This window comes from Hibiscus syriacus, unplaced genomic scaffold (genome assembly GCF_006381635.1).
Source record: "Hibiscus syriacus cultivar Baekdansim isolate YM2019G1 unplaced genomic scaffold, ASM638163v2 tig00110467_pilon, whole genome shotgun sequence".
Lineage (NCBI taxonomy): Eukaryota > Viridiplantae > Streptophyta > Magnoliopsida > Malvales > Malvaceae > Hibiscus > Hibiscus syriacus.
Window position 1 is genome coordinate 874240 of NW_024062749.1, and position 18809 is coordinate 893048.

Here is an 18809-nt window from a genome sequence, read left to right on the forward strand (position 1 = left end):
TTAAACTATTATTCGACAAATTAAAAAGCAATGTAACCTAAAAATATATAATATTAGTCAGCCTACACATGCGTGGGGAAACATGCAAATGCACACATCCATCATCTTGATCAAAATATACCAAACTTTGTTGTCTACCACCTCAATTCCCTTTGACTTATTACGTAATGTAAGTTTATTATTACAATAATATCACTTTATATTTTTACATTATATGTATACGTATGATATTACCTGTGTGGACCATCTTTTAGGTTTCAACTACATTGAAACATGGATCAACCTTTGGATTCCATTGATTTTTCACAATTTCTGATAATAACACTTCTTGTTCTCCTCTTAACGTGCGACATTGGATTAATCTCATACCGCGCGAGTTGAGAAACTCTTTGAACACCACCAAGACTATGATGAAGTTGATATTGACGAACGGCCTTTACCGTATCGGGTGCGGTGCCGTTCATGGCTCACGTTGTCTAGAATTTGATAGAGACCGAGCTGCCTGTGGTTGAACTCAAACTTGGAGCCAATACCGGGGATGGATAATGGTCAGCTGAGTGTGCGATATGCTTGGAGTGCATCAAGGGAAGTGAAGAAATCAGAGAGCTCGGCAATTGCAGTCACCTTATCATAGAGATTGCATTGACGGGTGGGTGGATGAGGGTCATGGGACATGTCCTTTGTGCGGGCGCAAGCTTTTGCCATGTAAAGCTTCTGCTGCAGATGAAGTAAAAAGTGTTTATGATCCATGGAGGTTGGAGAGAATGGCCTATCTGTTCGGTTAGGATTCTTAATTATTTGATTTCGTATTCATTTTCGCCGGAATTATTGTACTTCTGTGTCTATTTTATGATTATGAAAATTAATTATTTCAAGCTCAGAACTACTTATTGCAACAATATGATAAGCTCCAAGATTTTAACCTCGTTGTCTCTGCAAATTAACTGAATATTAAGGAATGAATTGCTTTGTTATTTCAATCAATATTATATTAGTTTATTTTATTTCCTTATTCTTCTTTGCTTTCTCTTCCTAAAGTTTGTTATATATATATATATATATATATATATATATATATTATCCGACAACTTATATATATGCTGTTCAGCACTTTTTGTTATATATATGATGAATCTGATACCTATTGAGACCACATACCACTTCCACTTCGACATATATATCGAAGAATCCGTAAACAGTACAAGCATTTTGATATTCATAGATGCTATACGCACCATTCCAGGTTCCTCGTCAAACAAATTAAATACAATGTTTCTACCCGAGCCAGTAAAAGTAATAGTATATAGGTTTATTATATTATATAGTATACAATGTATTCTCCTCATCTTATATTTCTTAAAATTAATATAAAGTAGAAAAAACAATAAAATAATAGTAATCATTTTTATAATAATTAAAAATTTATTAATTTTATTCGATAAATTTAATTAAATAATATAATATGTTGATCCAGCTCTGATTTTCATAGTTTTACAACATGTTAACAATGATTCAACTTGTTTATGATTTCTTTTGCATTTCGGCAGATAGTTTACAGGAAAAAAAGAACCAAGTACCAAAGCTACATATGCATTTGCAATGGAGTTTCATATGTCGACTTTACACGGAGGACCTCCGAGCAAAGGTACGGGTCCGACGACACCCTTTTTCAAACCAACCCAAACATCACATCTCACATAAAATCCAGACTTCAATGTCCTGATAGCACCGGCTTTCCATCTTAACTTCCCCAACAGCACCACCTTCAACGCCACCACACCGTAAGTCTCGTCTATCATCAGTCCATTCACCGCCTCCCCCGACGCCGGGACCATCCCGCTGCCGAGTACAGGCGACAGAGACACCGTGCTCTTCGTCTCGTGGTACAGAGGCGGCAAGTCCTGTTGGGAAATAAACAAAGTACAAGTAATTTCCCTATAACCAGATTAGTGAGAATGCAAAATAAAAGCGGAAAAATAATACCCGAAATTGATAACGGAGTTCAGCCAATTGTGCTTACGTCTCCGGACTGCTGCAGATCTTTTACTAAGAGAGAAAATTTACAGGTGTTTACAAAACACTCACTACTCACTAGAAAACTCTCTAGTATTGGGAGAAAGAAATGATTTTTGGGATGGTTTTGAAGCTAAATGAGCTAGGGTATTTATAGTTGAAACTTAAGGACTTAATCTTGTAAATACCCTAAAACCTAGGGATTAATTGTGATTATCCCATTATCATTTTCAACAAACATCTACCAAACTTTGAAAAACTATTTTTCAAAGAAACATTTACCAAACTTTGAAAACCATTTTCAAAGAAACATTTACCAAACTTTGAAAATCATTTTTTCAAAGTTGGTTACCAAACTTGAAAACCATTTTAATACTTTCAACAATCTCCTACTTGAAGACTGATTTTAATCTGTCTTCACACCTCGATCTATGCAACAGCTTTTCTAGTCTTGTTACTCTAGCATGCCAACTGAAGTTGAACACAACTTCAGTTTGTCTGTAGTCACCGTCTTTGTCAACATATCTGCCGGATTTTGAGCTCCACTGATCTTTTAAAGTTTCAAAATCTCATCTTCCAGAAGAGACCGGATAAAATGATATCGCAATTGTATGTGCTTTGTCCTGGAATGAAAAGACGGATTCTTTGCTAGATGTATAGCACTTTGACTGTCGCAATACAAGACATTGTTTTCTTGTTTCTTGCCTAACTCTTCCAAGAAACTTTGGAGCCAAACCATCTCCTTGCTAGCTTCCGTAACAGCGATATATTCTGCTTCAATTGTGGAGAGAGCAACTATCTTCTGTAGTTGAGAAACCCAACTCACTGTGGATCCTCCTAGAGTATAGACATACCCTGTAGTGCTCCTTCTGATGTCAACATTTCCGGCTAAGTCAGCATCTACATAGCCTGTCAGTATCGTATCTCCACCTTTGAAACAAAGTGCTTTATTTGTGGTACCCCGCAGATATCTGAGGATCCATTTGACTACTTCCCAGTGTACCTTGCCCGGATTATTCATGTACCTACTAACAGTTCCCACTGCTTGAGCAATATCTGGTCTGGTACAAACCATGGCATACATCAGACTTCCAATCGCTGAGGCGTACGTCACCTTCACCATGTGTGCACGTTCTTCCTCCGTCTTTGGTGACTGTTCTTTGGAGAGTCTGAAATGAACACCTAAAGGTGTACTTACTGGTTTAGCATCTTGCATGTTGAACCTGGAGAGTACTTTGTTGATGTACTCAGCCTGTGATAATATCAAAGTCACTGACTTTGTGTCTCTCTTGATCCTCATCCCAAGAATCTGCTTTGCAGCGCCCAGATCCTTCACAGCAAAATGCTTTGACAATTTTTGCTTCAAATTTATAATCTCTTGCATGTCTGAGCCTGCAACGAGCATGTCATCAACGTACAACAATAAAATAATGAAGCTATTGTCGAACCTCTTGATGTAGCAACAAAGATCTGCTTGGCATCTGGTAAAACCACTGCTACTCATGAAACTATCGAACTTCTTGTACCATTGTCTAGGAGCTTGTTTTAAACCATACAAGCTCTTCTTCAACCTGCATACCAGGTTTTTCTTGTCTGCCTCTATGAAGCCTTCTGGCTGCCTCATATAGATTTCTTCCTCCAAATCACCATGAAGGAAAGCTGTCTTTACATCTAACTACTCAAGATATAAATTCTCTGCAGCTACAATTTTCAACACCAGTCTGATTGTAGACAGTTTCACGACTGGAGAGAAAATTTCAATATAGTCAATACCTTCTTTTTGCTGAAAACCTTTGACAGCCAATCTCGCTTTGTAGCGTTTGCTCCCATCGTGCTCTTCTTTGATCCTGTAAATCCACTTGTTGTGAAGCGCTTTCTTGCCTGGTGGTAATTCAGCTAATTCTCACGTCTTATTTGACAAAATCGAGTCCATCCCATCTTTCATGGAAGACTCCCACTTGACTGAATCCTCCACTTGCATTGCTTCATCATAGCACTCTGGTTCACCATTGTCAGCCAGCAACAAGTAGTGCAAAGAAGGAGAATACCGTTGGGTTGGTTTAGGAATTCTGGAGGAGCGTCTTAGTTCTGGTGTGTCTGGTTCTTCTTGAACTGCTTCAGGACTGATCTGAACATCATTTCCAGAAATCTCCTCAAACTCAGCAAATTCCTTTGTTTCAGCTTTGGTATTGGAGCTGCTTGATTCTACAGTTGACATGTCTTTGTACATCACATTCTCATTGAAAATGGCATCTCTGCTTCTAATGATCTTCCGATTTTCATAGTCCCAAAATCGGTAACCGAACTCATCACCGCCGTAACCAACAAAGGCACATTTGTTGGACTTAGCATCAAATTTACTTCTTTCAGCAGAGTCTATGTGTACAGAAGAAATACAACCAAACACTCTTAAGTGTGAAAGGTTTATTTCTTTCTTGCTTCAAACTTCCTCTGGTATTCTGCCATCCAAAGGAACTGAGGGCCCACGGTTGATCAGGTAAGCTGCAGTGTTAATAGCTTCAGCCCATAGAAATTTGGGCAATCCGGCATGTATCCTCATGCTTCTGGCACGTTCATTCAGAGTTCTGTTCATGCGCTCTGCTACGCCATTCTGCTGCGGTGACATGGGAACTGTTGTCTCCATCTTGATCCCATTGTTTGCGCAAAAATCTCTGAATCTCCTATTTCTGTACTCTCCTCCATTGTCAGACCTCAACCGCTTGACTTTCATATCATTCTCATTTTCCACCATGGCCTTCCATTTTCTGAAGGTATCAAAGACTTCTGATTTTTTCTTCAGAAAATAAACCCACACCTTCCTTGTAGAATCATCAATGAAGGTGACATAATATAATGAGCCTGCAAGAGATGGAACTGGAGATGGTCCCCATACATCAGTATGAACTATTTCTAACTTTTCAGCGTTGGGTGTCTTACCAATCTTTGCAAAGCTGACTTTCTTTTGTTTGCCAAAGATGCAATCCTCGCATAGTCCGACATCTACATTCTTTAGATCTGGCAGCTTCCCCTTTGACAAAAGTGTCTTCATCCCTTTCTCGCTCATATGGCCAAGCCTTTGGTGCCATAGGTTTGATTTTCCATCAGCATCTGCTACTGCAATGATATTCTCTAAATTTGAGGTTACATAGAGAGTATCAGTCTTCTTACCACGAGCAATGACGAGTGCTCCTTTGGTAATCTTCCATTCACAACCTGAAAAGGTTGTACTGCATCCTTCTCCATCAAGCTGTCCTACAGAAATCAAATTTCTTTTGAGACCAGGAATATGTCTCACTCCTGTCAGCTTCCAGGTGGTCTGGTTTGGCAGCTTTAGTTGAATGTCTCCTTTTCCGACGATCTTCAAGGTTTCATCATCAGCAAGATGAACCTTCCCAAAATCACCACTGACATAATTTTCCATGATTTCTCGGCATGGGGTGGAGTGGAAAGATGCCCCTGAATCTAAGATCCATGATTTAATCAGACTGTTGACGCTTAGAATCATGGCATCACCTGTCTCCTCTGTCACGTTGGCAGATTCCTGTGCGCTGGTATTTTTCTTCAGTGCTCGGCAATCTCTTTTAAAGTGACCATTCTTGCTGCAATTATAACAGGTAAAATCTTTATTTCCTGTTCTTGATTTTCCCCTTCCGGATTTCGATCTGCCACGATTTGAATTTCTTTCTGAAGTTCTCCCTCTGGACTCCGTGTGCAAGGCTGAGGAGGTTGATGCTTCACCCGATTCTCTCCGTCGAATTTCTTCGCTCAGTACCAGATCTTGAACATCGTCGAATTTTAATTTGCTGTTTCCCGACGAACTGCTGACTGCTGTAACAGTAGCATTCCAACTGTCTGGTAAAGATGATAAGAGAATTAAAGCTCGAACTTCATCATCAAATTCAATTTCCACTGAACTCAACTGGGTTGTGATTGTGTTGAGTTCATTTAGGTGTTGTGCCACCGATGCCCCTTCCGTCATCCGCAAATTGAATAATCGCCTCATCAAATGAACTTTGTTTGAGGCCGATGGCTTCTCATACATACTGGAGAGAGCTGTCATAAGACCCGCCGTGGTCTTTTCCTTTGCTATGTTAAAAGCAACATTGCGGGATAACGTCAGTCGGATAAATCCGAGGGCTTGTCTGTCGAGAAGAGCCCAGTCTTCATTCTTCATGCCCTCTGATTGTTTTCCTGAGAGGGGTTGATATAGATTTTTCTGGTATAGAAAATCTTCAATTTGCATCTTCCAAAATCCAAAGTCCGCACCATCGAACTTTTCAATTTTCACATTCCCTTCGTCTGCAACCATCGCTCCCACTCGAATCTGGCTTCGTTTGGATCGTTTCTGACAATTTTACGAACCGCCGTGTATTAGAACACCTCCGTCGACAAACTCGTATCGCCGACCGAATTTCACTATTCACGAAATTCACTAGTAACCCGAATAGTAACTCGAAAAAATTGACAAAATTCACAACCCAAAAGCTCTGATTACCAGTTGTTGGGAAATAAACCAAGTACAAGTAATTTCCCCTATAACCAGATTAGTGATAATACAAAATAAAAGCGGAAAAATAATACCCGAAATTGATAACGGAGTTCAGCCAATTGTGCTTACGTCTCCGGACTGCTGCAGATCTTTTACTAAGAGAGAAAATTTACAGGTGTTTACAAAACACTCATTACTCACAAGAAAACTCTCTAGTATTGGGAGAAAGAAATGATTTTTGGGATGGTTTTGAAGCTAAATGAGCTAGGGTATTTATAGTTGAAACTTAAGGACTTAATCTTGTAAATACCCTAAAACCTAGGGATTAATTGTGATTATCCCATTATCATTTTTCAACATACATCTACCAAACTTTGTAAAACTATTTTTCAAAGAAACATTTACCAAACTTTGAAAACCATTTTCAAAGAAACATTTACCAAACTTTGAAAATCATTTTTTCAAAGTTGGTTACCAAACTTGAAAACCATTTTAATACTTTCAACAAGTCCACGGTGGGAGTGATCTGTTGGTTTCTATAAGAGACTTAAGCTTGCAACTTGTTGTAAAAAGATGTAGACTCTCTTGTTGGGGTTTCTCGTAACGATCGTGAACTGTATGGAATTGGATATGAAGGGTTGTGAGGTGGCATTGAGTTCGTAGACGGCGGCACCGAAGAGGATGAAACGAGGCTTGCGGGGACGGTAGACGAGCCACACGGAGAGTACTGCTGCACCTGCTAAGAGGAGGACGATGAAAATGCATAAGCAAAAGGACCGGCGCGCTGCGCCTCCTTGGACGGTGGTTGGAGGGTTGGGTTTAGGAGGCTTTCCTTCGCCCACGTTAGGTGGTGGTTGCTGAGGCGGAGGATCTTGCGGTGGTTGGTTTTGGTCTGTTATGGTAAAATGCATACAAATGTGATGCTTGTAGTGTAAAAGTGCATAGAAAAGTGAAAGAGGGAGGATGGTTCGTGGGTGGTGATGGTGGCGGGCGGGGTGACAGTGTTGAAAGTGTGTAAAAAAATAGAGGAGAATATGGTAGAGAATGTAACAAGTCACCGCAAAAGAGAGGAGGAATGCTTCGATGGGTATGCTAAAGTGAGCTGCTTTTTCCATTGGATACTTTTTCACCCTCTTCATATAATTTTTTTTAAGGACAAACTAAAATAATGGTTATCCAAATTTTAGGAAGTTAATATCTTCTACCATCTAAATTTTAAAATTTGTATTAGATTTATTAAAAAATTATATATATTTTGATCACCATTTGACGTGATATATTCACATACTGTTTTTTAATAAATTAATATCCTCTTATATATTATTTAACTTATTGATAAATAACTTGAGCAATCCAACAGATAAATAACCAACACAGAATCCAAGACTCTTTCTTTTATCCTATTGAAGCGAATTATATTATACAACTAACCTGCCTAACTACGAGTAGTAAGTTGTCAAATGCGGATTAACCACCACACACAGGGAAAAAAAACCAAGACTGCCTCACGAAATAAGTACAATACTACCTCTATGAGTTGGATGCAGAAAACTACTGTCGTCACCCATTAGCAAATACTAATGGAGCTTGCAAAATATCTTCGCCCAACACATGTTCTACTTTTCTGCCCCCATGCTTGCAAACAAAATATTAAATGATTTCATGTTTTCAGCGTGAATTTATTTTCATGTCGATGGGAAGACGGGTTTGATCGTCATAAATTAGGCGCATCAACATCATGTACGGGGGTGTCATTTTGCACTTGACGGACAAACTGTCCTCTCACTCGGGGACGCTGCTCTGCCAGTCTCTTTCGGCTTTGATACCGAACCTGTGCAAAGATTTTAATTGTTAAAGAAACGGACATGCTGCTATATAAGGGTTTTGTTACTGATTTTCTTTTCTCACCACAGGGCAAACTAGGAATGTCATCTCATTAGAGGAGGTTTACAAGGAAAGTCATTTTGATGCAAATTAAAACATTAGGTTCTAAATATAGTTAAAAAAATACTAGTGCCTACAGCAGGACCTTTACAAAAGAAAGGACATGTTGGAACAATAGCACATCAGCAACATAAAAGATGGATTAGAGGGCAGAAATTTGATAAAATTTTGGCTGAAGAGTGGCTGTGGCGCTACGCGACACCAAACCACATTTTGGTGGAAGAAAGTACATTGCTGTCTGCATACAACAATAAGTTCCATATGCAAAGCTTTTGTCTAAACTCAACCAATCACAGTTATAGTAGTGATAATAATATACCTTTTTCTCAAAGCATCGATCTTTCCGCTTAAGTCTGAACTTTGTCAAAGCAGCTTCTCTTTGGCTGGAGCGATGAGAATCCATCCCTTTCAGTCCCTCTTGAATGAAGGAATTGCTGTCATTGAAACTCCTAATAGTTGTGCCCCTATCAATTGCTGCAGCACCTGTAGTGCTAGCACTACTCCTGCTTGAAATATCTCCATGCGCGCTGCCTTTTTCGTGATTATCAAGACCATCACATAAACTGCTGCAAGCACTCTGATTAGCAATAGGAGAAATGCACCTTAGTAGCCCAGCAAGCTCCTGCTTGGTTTCCTCTTTGACAGTCTGGTCAATAGAGCAGTTAGTCCCTTCATCAGACAGGTTGTAACCTTGTTCTGGGTCATGAACATCAGGATTTGTGTGAGCTGATGTGCTCACATGAATGGGAGATTGTTCTTGCCGTCCAGCGGGCTCTGAACTAGAATCAAGGGGAGGATTTGATTGTGCATGATAAACGTGAGGAAAAACATTATTACATCCAGGATGCATGTCATCCATCCTCACTCCTGGAACATGAATAAGCCCAAGTTGGGTGCTCGGAACTATTGGCTCTGACTGACAAGCGACTGGATTAGTTAGATTCTCCATACTATCACTCAATGGAACAACATGAGGTTTACAAGTATCATTGTTACTTTCCAGGTCTAGTTTGGATTTACTGTCATTCTCTTTCAATGCATCTTGATTGCCAACTGGTGTAGAGAAAACCGCCTGTGAAGAATTGCTATTGTTATACCTGCAAAAATCAATTAGCAGTCATCAAAAAACTGCATGCAACATAAAATTTCAAGAAATAGAGATTAGATAAACAACCACTTCTTTTATTGGAAATTTCAGTGAGTATTGAATAACCTATGGCACTGTAGCTACCTCTAAGATTGCCTCCACTGTCCTCAGTACTCAATAACACACTCCAAGGATTCACTTATGTCTCTAGTTCTTCACAAAATGTTTCTATTATATAGTTTTCCATGAAACATAGATTCTTAAGAACAGCCAAAGAAGTCCATTGATAGGGTCAAATATGGAGAAACGAATAAAATGAAAAATTATAAGAGCAACTCGTTTTGTTTCTCCACAACAGGTATCAGGGAAACAACAGAATGACATCTTTTTTTTTTCTTTTTGCTAAAACATCTATACATCTCAAGCTCAGAAACAACAGAAATGAAACGGAATGTTTACCATGAAAATGCTGATGCATTAGAGTGGTTTAGCATGGGCCTTTCGCTGGTACCTTGGTTCTTAGAGCTATTTGAACAAGACCTTCTCAAAGAAAGCTCCAACTCATGAGAAAGTTCAAACTTGTCAGTACCGTCACTTGTACTAGAAAGTGCACAGGTGCCCTTTGGTCGATTATCAAACGAACCAATTAAATCAATTGCCCCAGTCGGAGGTTTAAACAGCTCATCATTGCAGCCAACCCTGCTCGAAGCATTTGCATTTCCTTGATTACTTTGTTGTCCAACACGACCACCATGAGTCGTCCCTTTCATTAAAGCAAAGTTCTGTTCTAATTTTGATGCATCTGGTTCACAAGCTTCACTGCAATGAGCAACCTCCTTCACCTTCACCAATCTATTTGAATTTTCTAAAATAAATGTTTTGTCAGATATCCCCGGTCATAGAGGAAGATAATTTTCTTTCTTTTAAGCTGAAATCAGAAAAAGGAACTAAAAATTTTATAAAACATCGCAACATACCTTCAATTTGACCCCCATTTCGAATCGACTCTTGACCCATTTTAACAACATTTCCATGCTGGTCTCTGCCCATATCGCTAAGATTGGCACTGGTACACTTCCCCTCTGAGAAACCCTGCATATTTGTCATGTATGTACACTCAGCTTTTCTGCACATGTGGTGGCACGACATGCAGAATGTGAAACTTAATGAAGCCAACCTAATCATTCTGGAAAAGAAATTTTCCTCACATATGCGATTGCATCGTGGATCCGGGAATTCTAATGTAGATTTAAATATCAGTACATCCCCAGACAAAAATGAAGATATTACTTAGCTTGGCGATATACAAAAACCTAACAAATTATAAATTCCATTGGCTGTTGGACATTCTAAGAACACTACATTTCATAGACAAGGATTTTATAAAAGTTATGCAAAACCATCAACATATTACAGAACCTGAGCAGAACTATCGAAAGCTGTTACAGAAATCTATACCGAAAGATAAGAAAATGCTTACTTTGCTATCACTTTCTTCTTTATTTTTCTGTGTAGACGATCCATAATCACTGAATTGGCTGCTCTCACTCTCTGCATTGGTTTCGACTTCATTTTCCATAGCAGTTAGCTTAAGAGGAACACCGCCGTTAGCTAGCTGATCAAAAGTACAGCAAAAAGAGAAAAAAAAGGTGAATCCAAGTTAAATGTTTGATTTCAGCCAATAAAAAAGAAAGCAAACTTTGAACATAGTACTGCATACCATGTGCCTTCTCCAAACATGCTGCCAGAGGTTTCTCAATTCATTCCTCCGAACAGGTTTGATAAGAAAGTCAGCTGCACCTTTTAACATGCACTTCAAAACCGTGGTAATTGAATCTTGCGATGACATCACTGTTTTAATCACACCCCCACCCAAAAAAAAGGTGGAATCTCAACGTATTAGCTTCATACCTAATAGCAACAATAAGTTTTTAAGCTGAGGTTACATACTTATAACAGGAATATTTTTGCAGATATCATGTTCCATGATCAATGTAAGAAGCGCGAATCCGGAAATTGAGGGCAACTCTACTTCAGTCAATATAAGATCAATGTTATGCGGTCGATCCTTTAAAATCTCCCATGCCATTAAACCATCAGGAACAGCCGCAACTACTGTATAAAAACAAAGGAAATCAAACTAATACTTATAATCGGTAGATCCATAGATATAAACGCCACCGAGAAAAGGAGAAATTGAAACCTCTGTAACTGCATTTCCGAAGAAGAGCGGCGATGATCTGACGAGTGGAATCATCAGCTTCAACTAAAAGAACTCTGAGAACCGTACGAGGTAAGAACTTTTCCCACCGAACAACCTCTGAGGATCCATCATTTTCCTCGTTCTTCTTCTTATTATCGTCGTTATTCCTCGCCTCCGCTGCTCCGACCTCCACGTCTACTTCCATCGTAGCTTCACCCATTTTCAAACACCCTATTCGTTAAAACACCAAAAGAGAGAGAAAAACCCAATTTTCCAGTCACAATAAGGATAAGAAGAGTTAGCTAAAGGGAGGGGAAAGAGAGAAAGGAAGACTTTGTGTTGCAGTGAAATTATGGAATTAACCTCGTCATAAAGTGAGAAGAAAAGCAAGAATTCTTAAATGTTTTTTTAAATCCAACTTTCGTTTTGGACCGTGAAAACCGCATAAAATATCTTATGGTTCTTGAATAACAAGGCGAAGGAGAAAAACGAAAACTTCAAGATTTTTGTAAATCGGAGGAGTCGGATCAAAAGGTTGACTGCCATTGGCTTATGGTTAGTGATGATGACGTGGCGAAACACGGGCCACTGTTGCTGATTTTCTTTATTTTCCGCGGGTGAGTGAAGAGACGGCACTGTATATGGGGCCGACAGATGAGATAAAGGGACACATGTCCAGCGGATGTTGGATGTTCGAACCAAGATATTTTTTTCGAGCTGCCTGCCACGTTGGCATCTTCTGGACATGCTTGGAGATCTCATGGTTGAAGATGCCACACATGGGTGTTAGCAGAATCTGGGGTTTGTGGCTTTGGAGTCCTTCCTTTTTCATTTTTTAAGAAATACTTGTTTATTAATCTTCTTTTTTTATTAATATTATTTTTGGTAAATATATATTTTAATATTATTCTTCTTTTTACGATTTTATCTCATTTAAACTTATTTACTGTTTAAAAATATTTATAAATAACGTCCTTAGTTATATAGATGATAGAAAATAATCGTAAATATTTGTCGCAACGTAATTAAATACTTCAATTTTAAAAAAATAAGATTAAAAATTTAGGCAAAAAATAACTCACTAATAGAAGTTTAAAATAAATGTTTGATCGTTTTCTGAATAATTATAAAATATAAATGAGTTATTTTCTATTTATAAGTTAATAAAATCTTAAAATTAATGTCTATAAGTAAACTAGGATATTTGAGTAGATGAATAATTAAAGTAAAATAAATATTGATTTTCTAAATATTTTAAAGAAGTAAATAATAAATTTAATCATAAATAATCAAAATATATTTGAAAAGATCTTAAGTTTGATTTAATTACTAATTGTCAATAAAATTATTTAAAAAAATGTAATAATTCAAAAAATATATATTAGAATCACATCTAATTTTTTTACCTATAATATCTTTGTCAAAATAAGTATATTTTGAATTTCTAACATCTGATTAAAACGTTTAAAAGTATTTAAAAAACAATTGATAATTAATATATTTATTAAAAAGATAGTATTAGAAATAGTCAAATTTCATCTAAAAGTTTATTATAAATAAACTAATATTTCAACCTTAAAAGGCAACATAAAAATTTTGTCTAAAATACTTTTCACTTTATCTGAACTATACTGGTATCAATAACATCGGCACGTTTGCTATACATTCGTTTTTACGAGGTAGTTCTCTCATTTTCTTCTTTACGTTTCATATCTCTACCTCATTCCTTCGGTCCACAAAGCACCATTTGTAGGTTTAATTTAAGAAACGACAAGAACAACTGCGACGTGGCATACATTGAGCCAGTCATCAAGATGATTAGCTCCTTTAGTATTATCCGATGATAATAATAATAATAATAATAATAGTTTTTTTATTTTTTTTCATTAAAATTTTAAAAGTAATAAATTAGTTGAAACTATTTTACTGTATATATCCCGAAATAATGAATCGATATAAAATCCCACCAAAAGAAAGCAGTTGAAGCATTGTCAATCGTTGCCATCAAAAACAATAATACTTTTGTTATGAACATATTATTGTACTACACTACTCTAAAAAGATTTTCTACTGAACATATGCTCACTTTCTCTCCAGCAATAGAAACTTGAAGTTACAGCTTTTGCTTGAATGTCATCTCTGAGAAATATAATCAGAGAGCGGTTTTCATTTAAAGTGTCGATTTGTATTTGTCATCCTGCTTCAGAACAGATGTATGAGACTTTGATCCATGCAAAAATGAAAATTTTCATATTTTGATTATCCATGACTGAATCTTTTGTTTCAAGGCCCCAACTTTTATTACTTTTCCTTTTCTTTACAAAATGGATTTCAAACTTCCCGCCTCAAAAAAATTAGAATAAAAGATAAAAGAAATAGAATGAGTTGAGGACGAGGATTAATGGGTTACGAAACCCTGCCACAACATACGCCCATACAATTTGTCAAGAACTCGAAAAAATTGAAGACCATCCAGTTTTGACGCTGCTGGCTTGTCCAGAAACCATACCAACTTTCTTTTTGTTGGTTGGACTAACTGTGCAGGGAGCGATGGGCAGTCAGGTCCAACATCATCGGTCGCCATCACAACCTCTGCTTTGCTCTCACCGGTCACAACGATTGCTACGTTTGAGGCTATAACAGGCAAAGTGAATATTATCCTCTCAGGTGGAGGTTTGGGGAACCGATGATGAGAGTTACTTCAAATATAATAGCCAACATTGCAAATTGTCTTTGATGACAACAGTTGACAATGCTTCCACTATTTTTTAAGTATCCTGTCTAACAATTAGTTTAAGTTTCAATTTGGTATATTATCATTAAAAAATAACAGAATTATTGACATGATATTTTTTTTATTTTCCAAGGATGATGTGAAATTATTTTAAAGTGACACATCAAAATCACTGTTAATTTTTTAACGACAATATATTAAAATAAAACTTAAATTAAACGTTAAATATGCTTTTAAAACAAAATAAAATTTAGATATAAAAAAGAAACAAAAACAATAGTTTAAGTACTAAACGTATAATTTACCATAGATTCTAATATTTTACCAGGCAAAATCAATCAAGGAATAATTTTGTATGGTATCGAAATTGTCTAGAACTGGTAGGTGTCCCATTGCCTCGCGCCTTCATTTTCATTCGAAGTTCCCATTGTCTCCTTTCACGGAAATTCCATGAGGCACTAATTAATGTGATACATGGAAATATATCACTAATTAAGCTGTTTTTATTAATTAAATATAAAGAGTAAATTATATGTTTAATACTTAAATTATTATTTTATTTTTATTTTAGTACATAAATTTTATTTGTTTTCAAAATCATACCTACTTATTAGTTAAAATTTTAATTTGACACATCGTCGTTAAATTTTTAACGACAATATTGATGTGACATGACATGTCGGTTTCTTAATTATTTTTAATTTCCACATCACCTTTCTCTATCATTATTTTTAATTAACTTTATTTATCAAATTATGATAAAATGAGGGAAATCATTCTTGCTCTCAACGTGAATTGAACGAGGATTACTTGCATGAGATGGAGGCACCCAACTATTGAGTTAAGCTAGTAATTTAGGCTAATTTCACAATATTTTGTATTTAACTTATATAACGATATCACCACAAAATAAATTTTTTTTTATGATTATAAGATTCAAATATGAGACACTTTAAATTAATGACCTAAAGTTTAACCACTCAATTATATTACAAATCTTTTTTTATTATACTGAACTCAATACTTACTTATATTCTTATTAAATCATATTATTTGTTTATTATTTATAATATTATAATTTAAATAAATATTTTTAAAATATTATAAATATATTTTTAGAATTATTTAATATAAATTTTATAAAAATATAAAAATTATTTAATTATTTATTATTTCTAAATAAAGTGAAAATTAATATTTTAATTTAATAATGATATAAGTAAGCATTAAGTTCAGTATAATAAAAAAAGATTCACACTATAGTTGAGTGACTAAACTTTCGATCATTAATATAAAGTGTCTCATATTCGAATCTTATAGTCATAAGAAAATATTCATTTTGTGGTAATGTCGTTATATAAGTTAAATAAAAAATGTGGTGTAATTTACTTAAATAACTAGCTTAGTTCAATGGTTGAGTGCATTTGCATATCATGCAAGTTTTCAAGTTCAATTCATGTTGGAAGCAAGAATGATTTTGACTTAGAAATTAAAAAAAAAACAAAAAAATTGGCATTTAATGCCACATGAACATTGTTTTTAGACAACAAGGTGTCAAATTAAAATTTAAACTAAATGTTAGGTATGATTTTGAAAAAAAATAAAGTTTAGGTAATAAAACAAAATAAAAATGATAATTTAGGTACTAAACATGTATCTTATACTTTTAATATTTACTTAATAAGAACGATTTAGTTAGTGGTATTTTTCGATTTGTCACATTAGTGGTGTGTTTCGGTATGACGTGCCCTATAGATTCATCTCTCCTTTCACATACAGTTTAACTCTTGATTTTGACTTTGACTTTAATCTATAATTTATTTTTAAATAGTATTTTAATATATACTATATCAAAATTCAAAATATAAATCTTAATATTTTAAACGATTTTAAATTTATAAATAAAAATATAATTACTATTTTAAAGATATATAAATAATTATCATATGTCAATTTACATATCAAAATCAAAGTCAAGTGTAAAATTACGCAAAAAAGGGGCCAAATTGCAACTCATTACCAAAGTTAGGGGCCAATTTGTTGTTTAAAGCTAAAGTCAGGGGCTAAATCTAAATAAAAAAAGTCAAATTGCATATTAAAACTAAAGTCAAGGGTCAAAAGGTAAATTAACCTTTTAAAACAACGGGGAAGTTAAGAATTTTTTTTGTCGGGGTTAACAATATAAATATAATATTTTGGAGGAGTTAAAGCTAAAACATTTTGTTAAAACGGATAAAATTAAATAATAATAATTATTATTATTTGATAGGGTCAAAATGTAATATTTTCAATAACTATTGTAATAAGTCTCTAATTTGATCATAACTTAAAAAAAATAATATTTATCATAATTGCACAAATTAAATTATCTCAAAGAATAATTATTTTTCTTAAATATTTATAAATTCGAACACCAGAGATTGTAAGGAATATTTGATCTTTCGTCATCAAATGATTGAGAATTTAAAGAAAGAGCTAATAAAATTCATTTGCATCTAGCTATGAGATAAAATGTTAAAATCTTTAAATAAGGTTTAGAATTTGAATTTGAATGTAATATATTTCATAAATTAAACTAAAAAGGTTATTTTTAATAAATCTTTATGCTATTTAAATTAATCTGAATTAGATATAAGTGATTATAAAGAATATTGCATATTCATTAATTGAGCTTGGCCCAGTTATGTAAGTCGGGTGGCCAAAATATCTTAGGCCGTACTACTATTTTACCTGGTCGCGTCAGCAAGAGACTAGCTCATCGTTAAGTATTGAACTGTTTTCATATCTCACAGACCAAAGCAAACGAACGAAAAGATGCTTCAATGGCTTGTTCATTCCTCAAAAACTGTAATAGCAATATCTCGTTCAGTCATCAGCCCCGCAAGTGATTCATGTTTCCTCTTGTTCCACTCCTCATCTAGGGATCCGCCCCACGAACCAAAGCAACCTCATTCGTCCCCTCCGCCAATCGTTTCCCCTACACGAGTCCTCAAACTCATATCCGCCCAGTCCGATCCTCTCCTCGCTAAGGAAATCTTCGATTTCGCATCTACCCAACCTGGTTTTCGTCACTCTTACTCTTCTTTCCTTGTCCTCGTCCTCAAACTCGGCCGGTCCAAGCACTTCTCTCTCGTCGACGACCTCCTCGTTCGTCTTAAATCCGATCAATACACTGTAACCCCAACTCTCTTTACTTACCTTATCAAAATCTACGCCGAAGCTGATTTACCCGAGAAAGCTCTCACGGTGTTTTACAGAATGCTTGAATTCAATATCAAGCCTTTACCCAGACACTTAAATCGCATTCTCGAGCTTCTCGTTTCTCATCGTAATTTCATCGTGCCTGCTTTTGACCTTTTCAAGAGTGCCCATAAACACGGTGTTTTCCCCAACACGAAATCTTACAACATTTTGATGGGTGCGTTTTGTTTGAATGGGGACTTGAGTATTGCTTACAAACTGTTCAATAAAATGTTTGAGAGAGACGTCGTGCCTGATGTCGAGTCGTATAGGATATTAATGCAAGGGCTGTGTAGGAAGAGTCAAGTGAATAAAGCAGTGGATTTGTTGGAAGATATGTTGAATAAAGGGTTCGTACCGGATTCGTTGAGTTATACTACTTTGTTGAATAGTTTGTGTAGGAAGAAGAAGCTTAGAGAAGCTTATAAACTTCTTTGTAGAATGAAGGTTAAAGGGTGTAATCCTGATATTGTGCATTACAATACGGTTATATTGGGATTTTGTAGACAAGGGAGAGCTATGGATGCGGTTAAGGTTCTTGAGGACATGCCTTCAAATGGATGTTTGCCGAATTCGGTTTCGTATCGGACTTTGGTTGCGGGGTTATCTGATCAAGGGGTGTTTGATGAGGCTAAGAAGCTTATGGAAGAAATGTTGGTGAAGGGCTTTTCTCCGCATTTTTCGGTTTCTCACGCCTTAGTTAAAGGGTTCTGCAATGTTGGTAAGATCGATGCAGCTACTGAAGTGCTAGGGGAAATGCTCAAGTATCGGGAAGTACCGCATATCAATACTTGGGTAACAGTAGTTCCAACAATCTGTGAAGATTATGAACCAGAGAGAATGGAGGAGATTCTAGAAGAGGTTTTAAAGGTAGAAATAAAAAGAAACACGAGAATTGTGGAGGCAGGCATTGGGTTGGAGGATTACTTAATTAGGAAAACAAGATCTAGATCAAAGTGTCCTTGAATAGTATCACAGATAATGCAGATTTATTGGCGATATATATATATATATATTGATATCCAGGATCGATAAATGTTCTTCATCCAGAGGTACGAGACTGTTTTACCTATTTTTTCGATCCAGTAATTCCTTTTCC

At 35.9% G+C, this 18809-nt stretch overlaps 2 protein-coding genes and 1 pseudogene across 5 annotated transcripts; 1 reads left to right on the plus strand and 2 right to left on the minus strand.

Moving 5' to 3' along the window:
* Positions 1 to 1482: 1482 nt before the first annotated feature.
* Positions 1483 to 7413, minus strand: LOC120127314 (annotated as a pseudogene).
* Positions 7414 to 7867: 454 nt separating this feature from the next.
* LOC120127402 (two-component response regulator-like APRR3) lies at positions 7868 to 12238 on the minus strand. 4 transcript variants are annotated; one of them, XM_039145312.1, is made up of 9 exons: positions 12002 to 12238; positions 11737 to 11965; positions 11484 to 11645; positions 11254 to 11384; positions 11014 to 11148; positions 10511 to 10625; positions 9993 to 10425; positions 8766 to 9543; positions 7868 to 8333 (listed from the first exon to the last, which is right to left on the minus strand). In XM_039145312.1, the coding sequence occupies exons 2-9, from the start codon at positions 11954 to 11956 to the stop codon at positions 8217 to 8219; spliced, it is 2091 nt and encodes a 696-aa protein (XP_039001243.1). In that variant the 5' UTR covers positions 11957 to 11965; positions 12002 to 12238; the 3' UTR covers positions 7868 to 8216. The 4 variants fall into 4 exon arrangements, with proteins under 4 accessions (XP_039001243.1, XP_039001245.1, XP_039001242.1 ...); XM_039145314.1 differs by having other exon boundaries at positions 9993 to 10398; positions 11484 to 11648; positions 12002 to 12237; XM_039145311.1 differs by having other exon boundaries at positions 11484 to 11648; positions 12002 to 12237.
* Positions 12239 to 17248: 5010 nt separating this feature from the next.
* Positions 17249 to 18719, plus strand: LOC120127403 (pentatricopeptide repeat-containing protein At4g01400, mitochondrial). Its single transcript, XM_039145316.1, has one exon. It carries the CDS (start codon positions 17285 to 17287, stop codon positions 18674 to 18676), a length of 1392 nt encoding a protein of 463 aa, XP_039001247.1. The 5' UTR covers positions 17249 to 17284; the 3' UTR covers positions 18677 to 18719.
* The last annotated feature ends 90 nt before the right edge of the window (positions 18720 to 18809 follow it).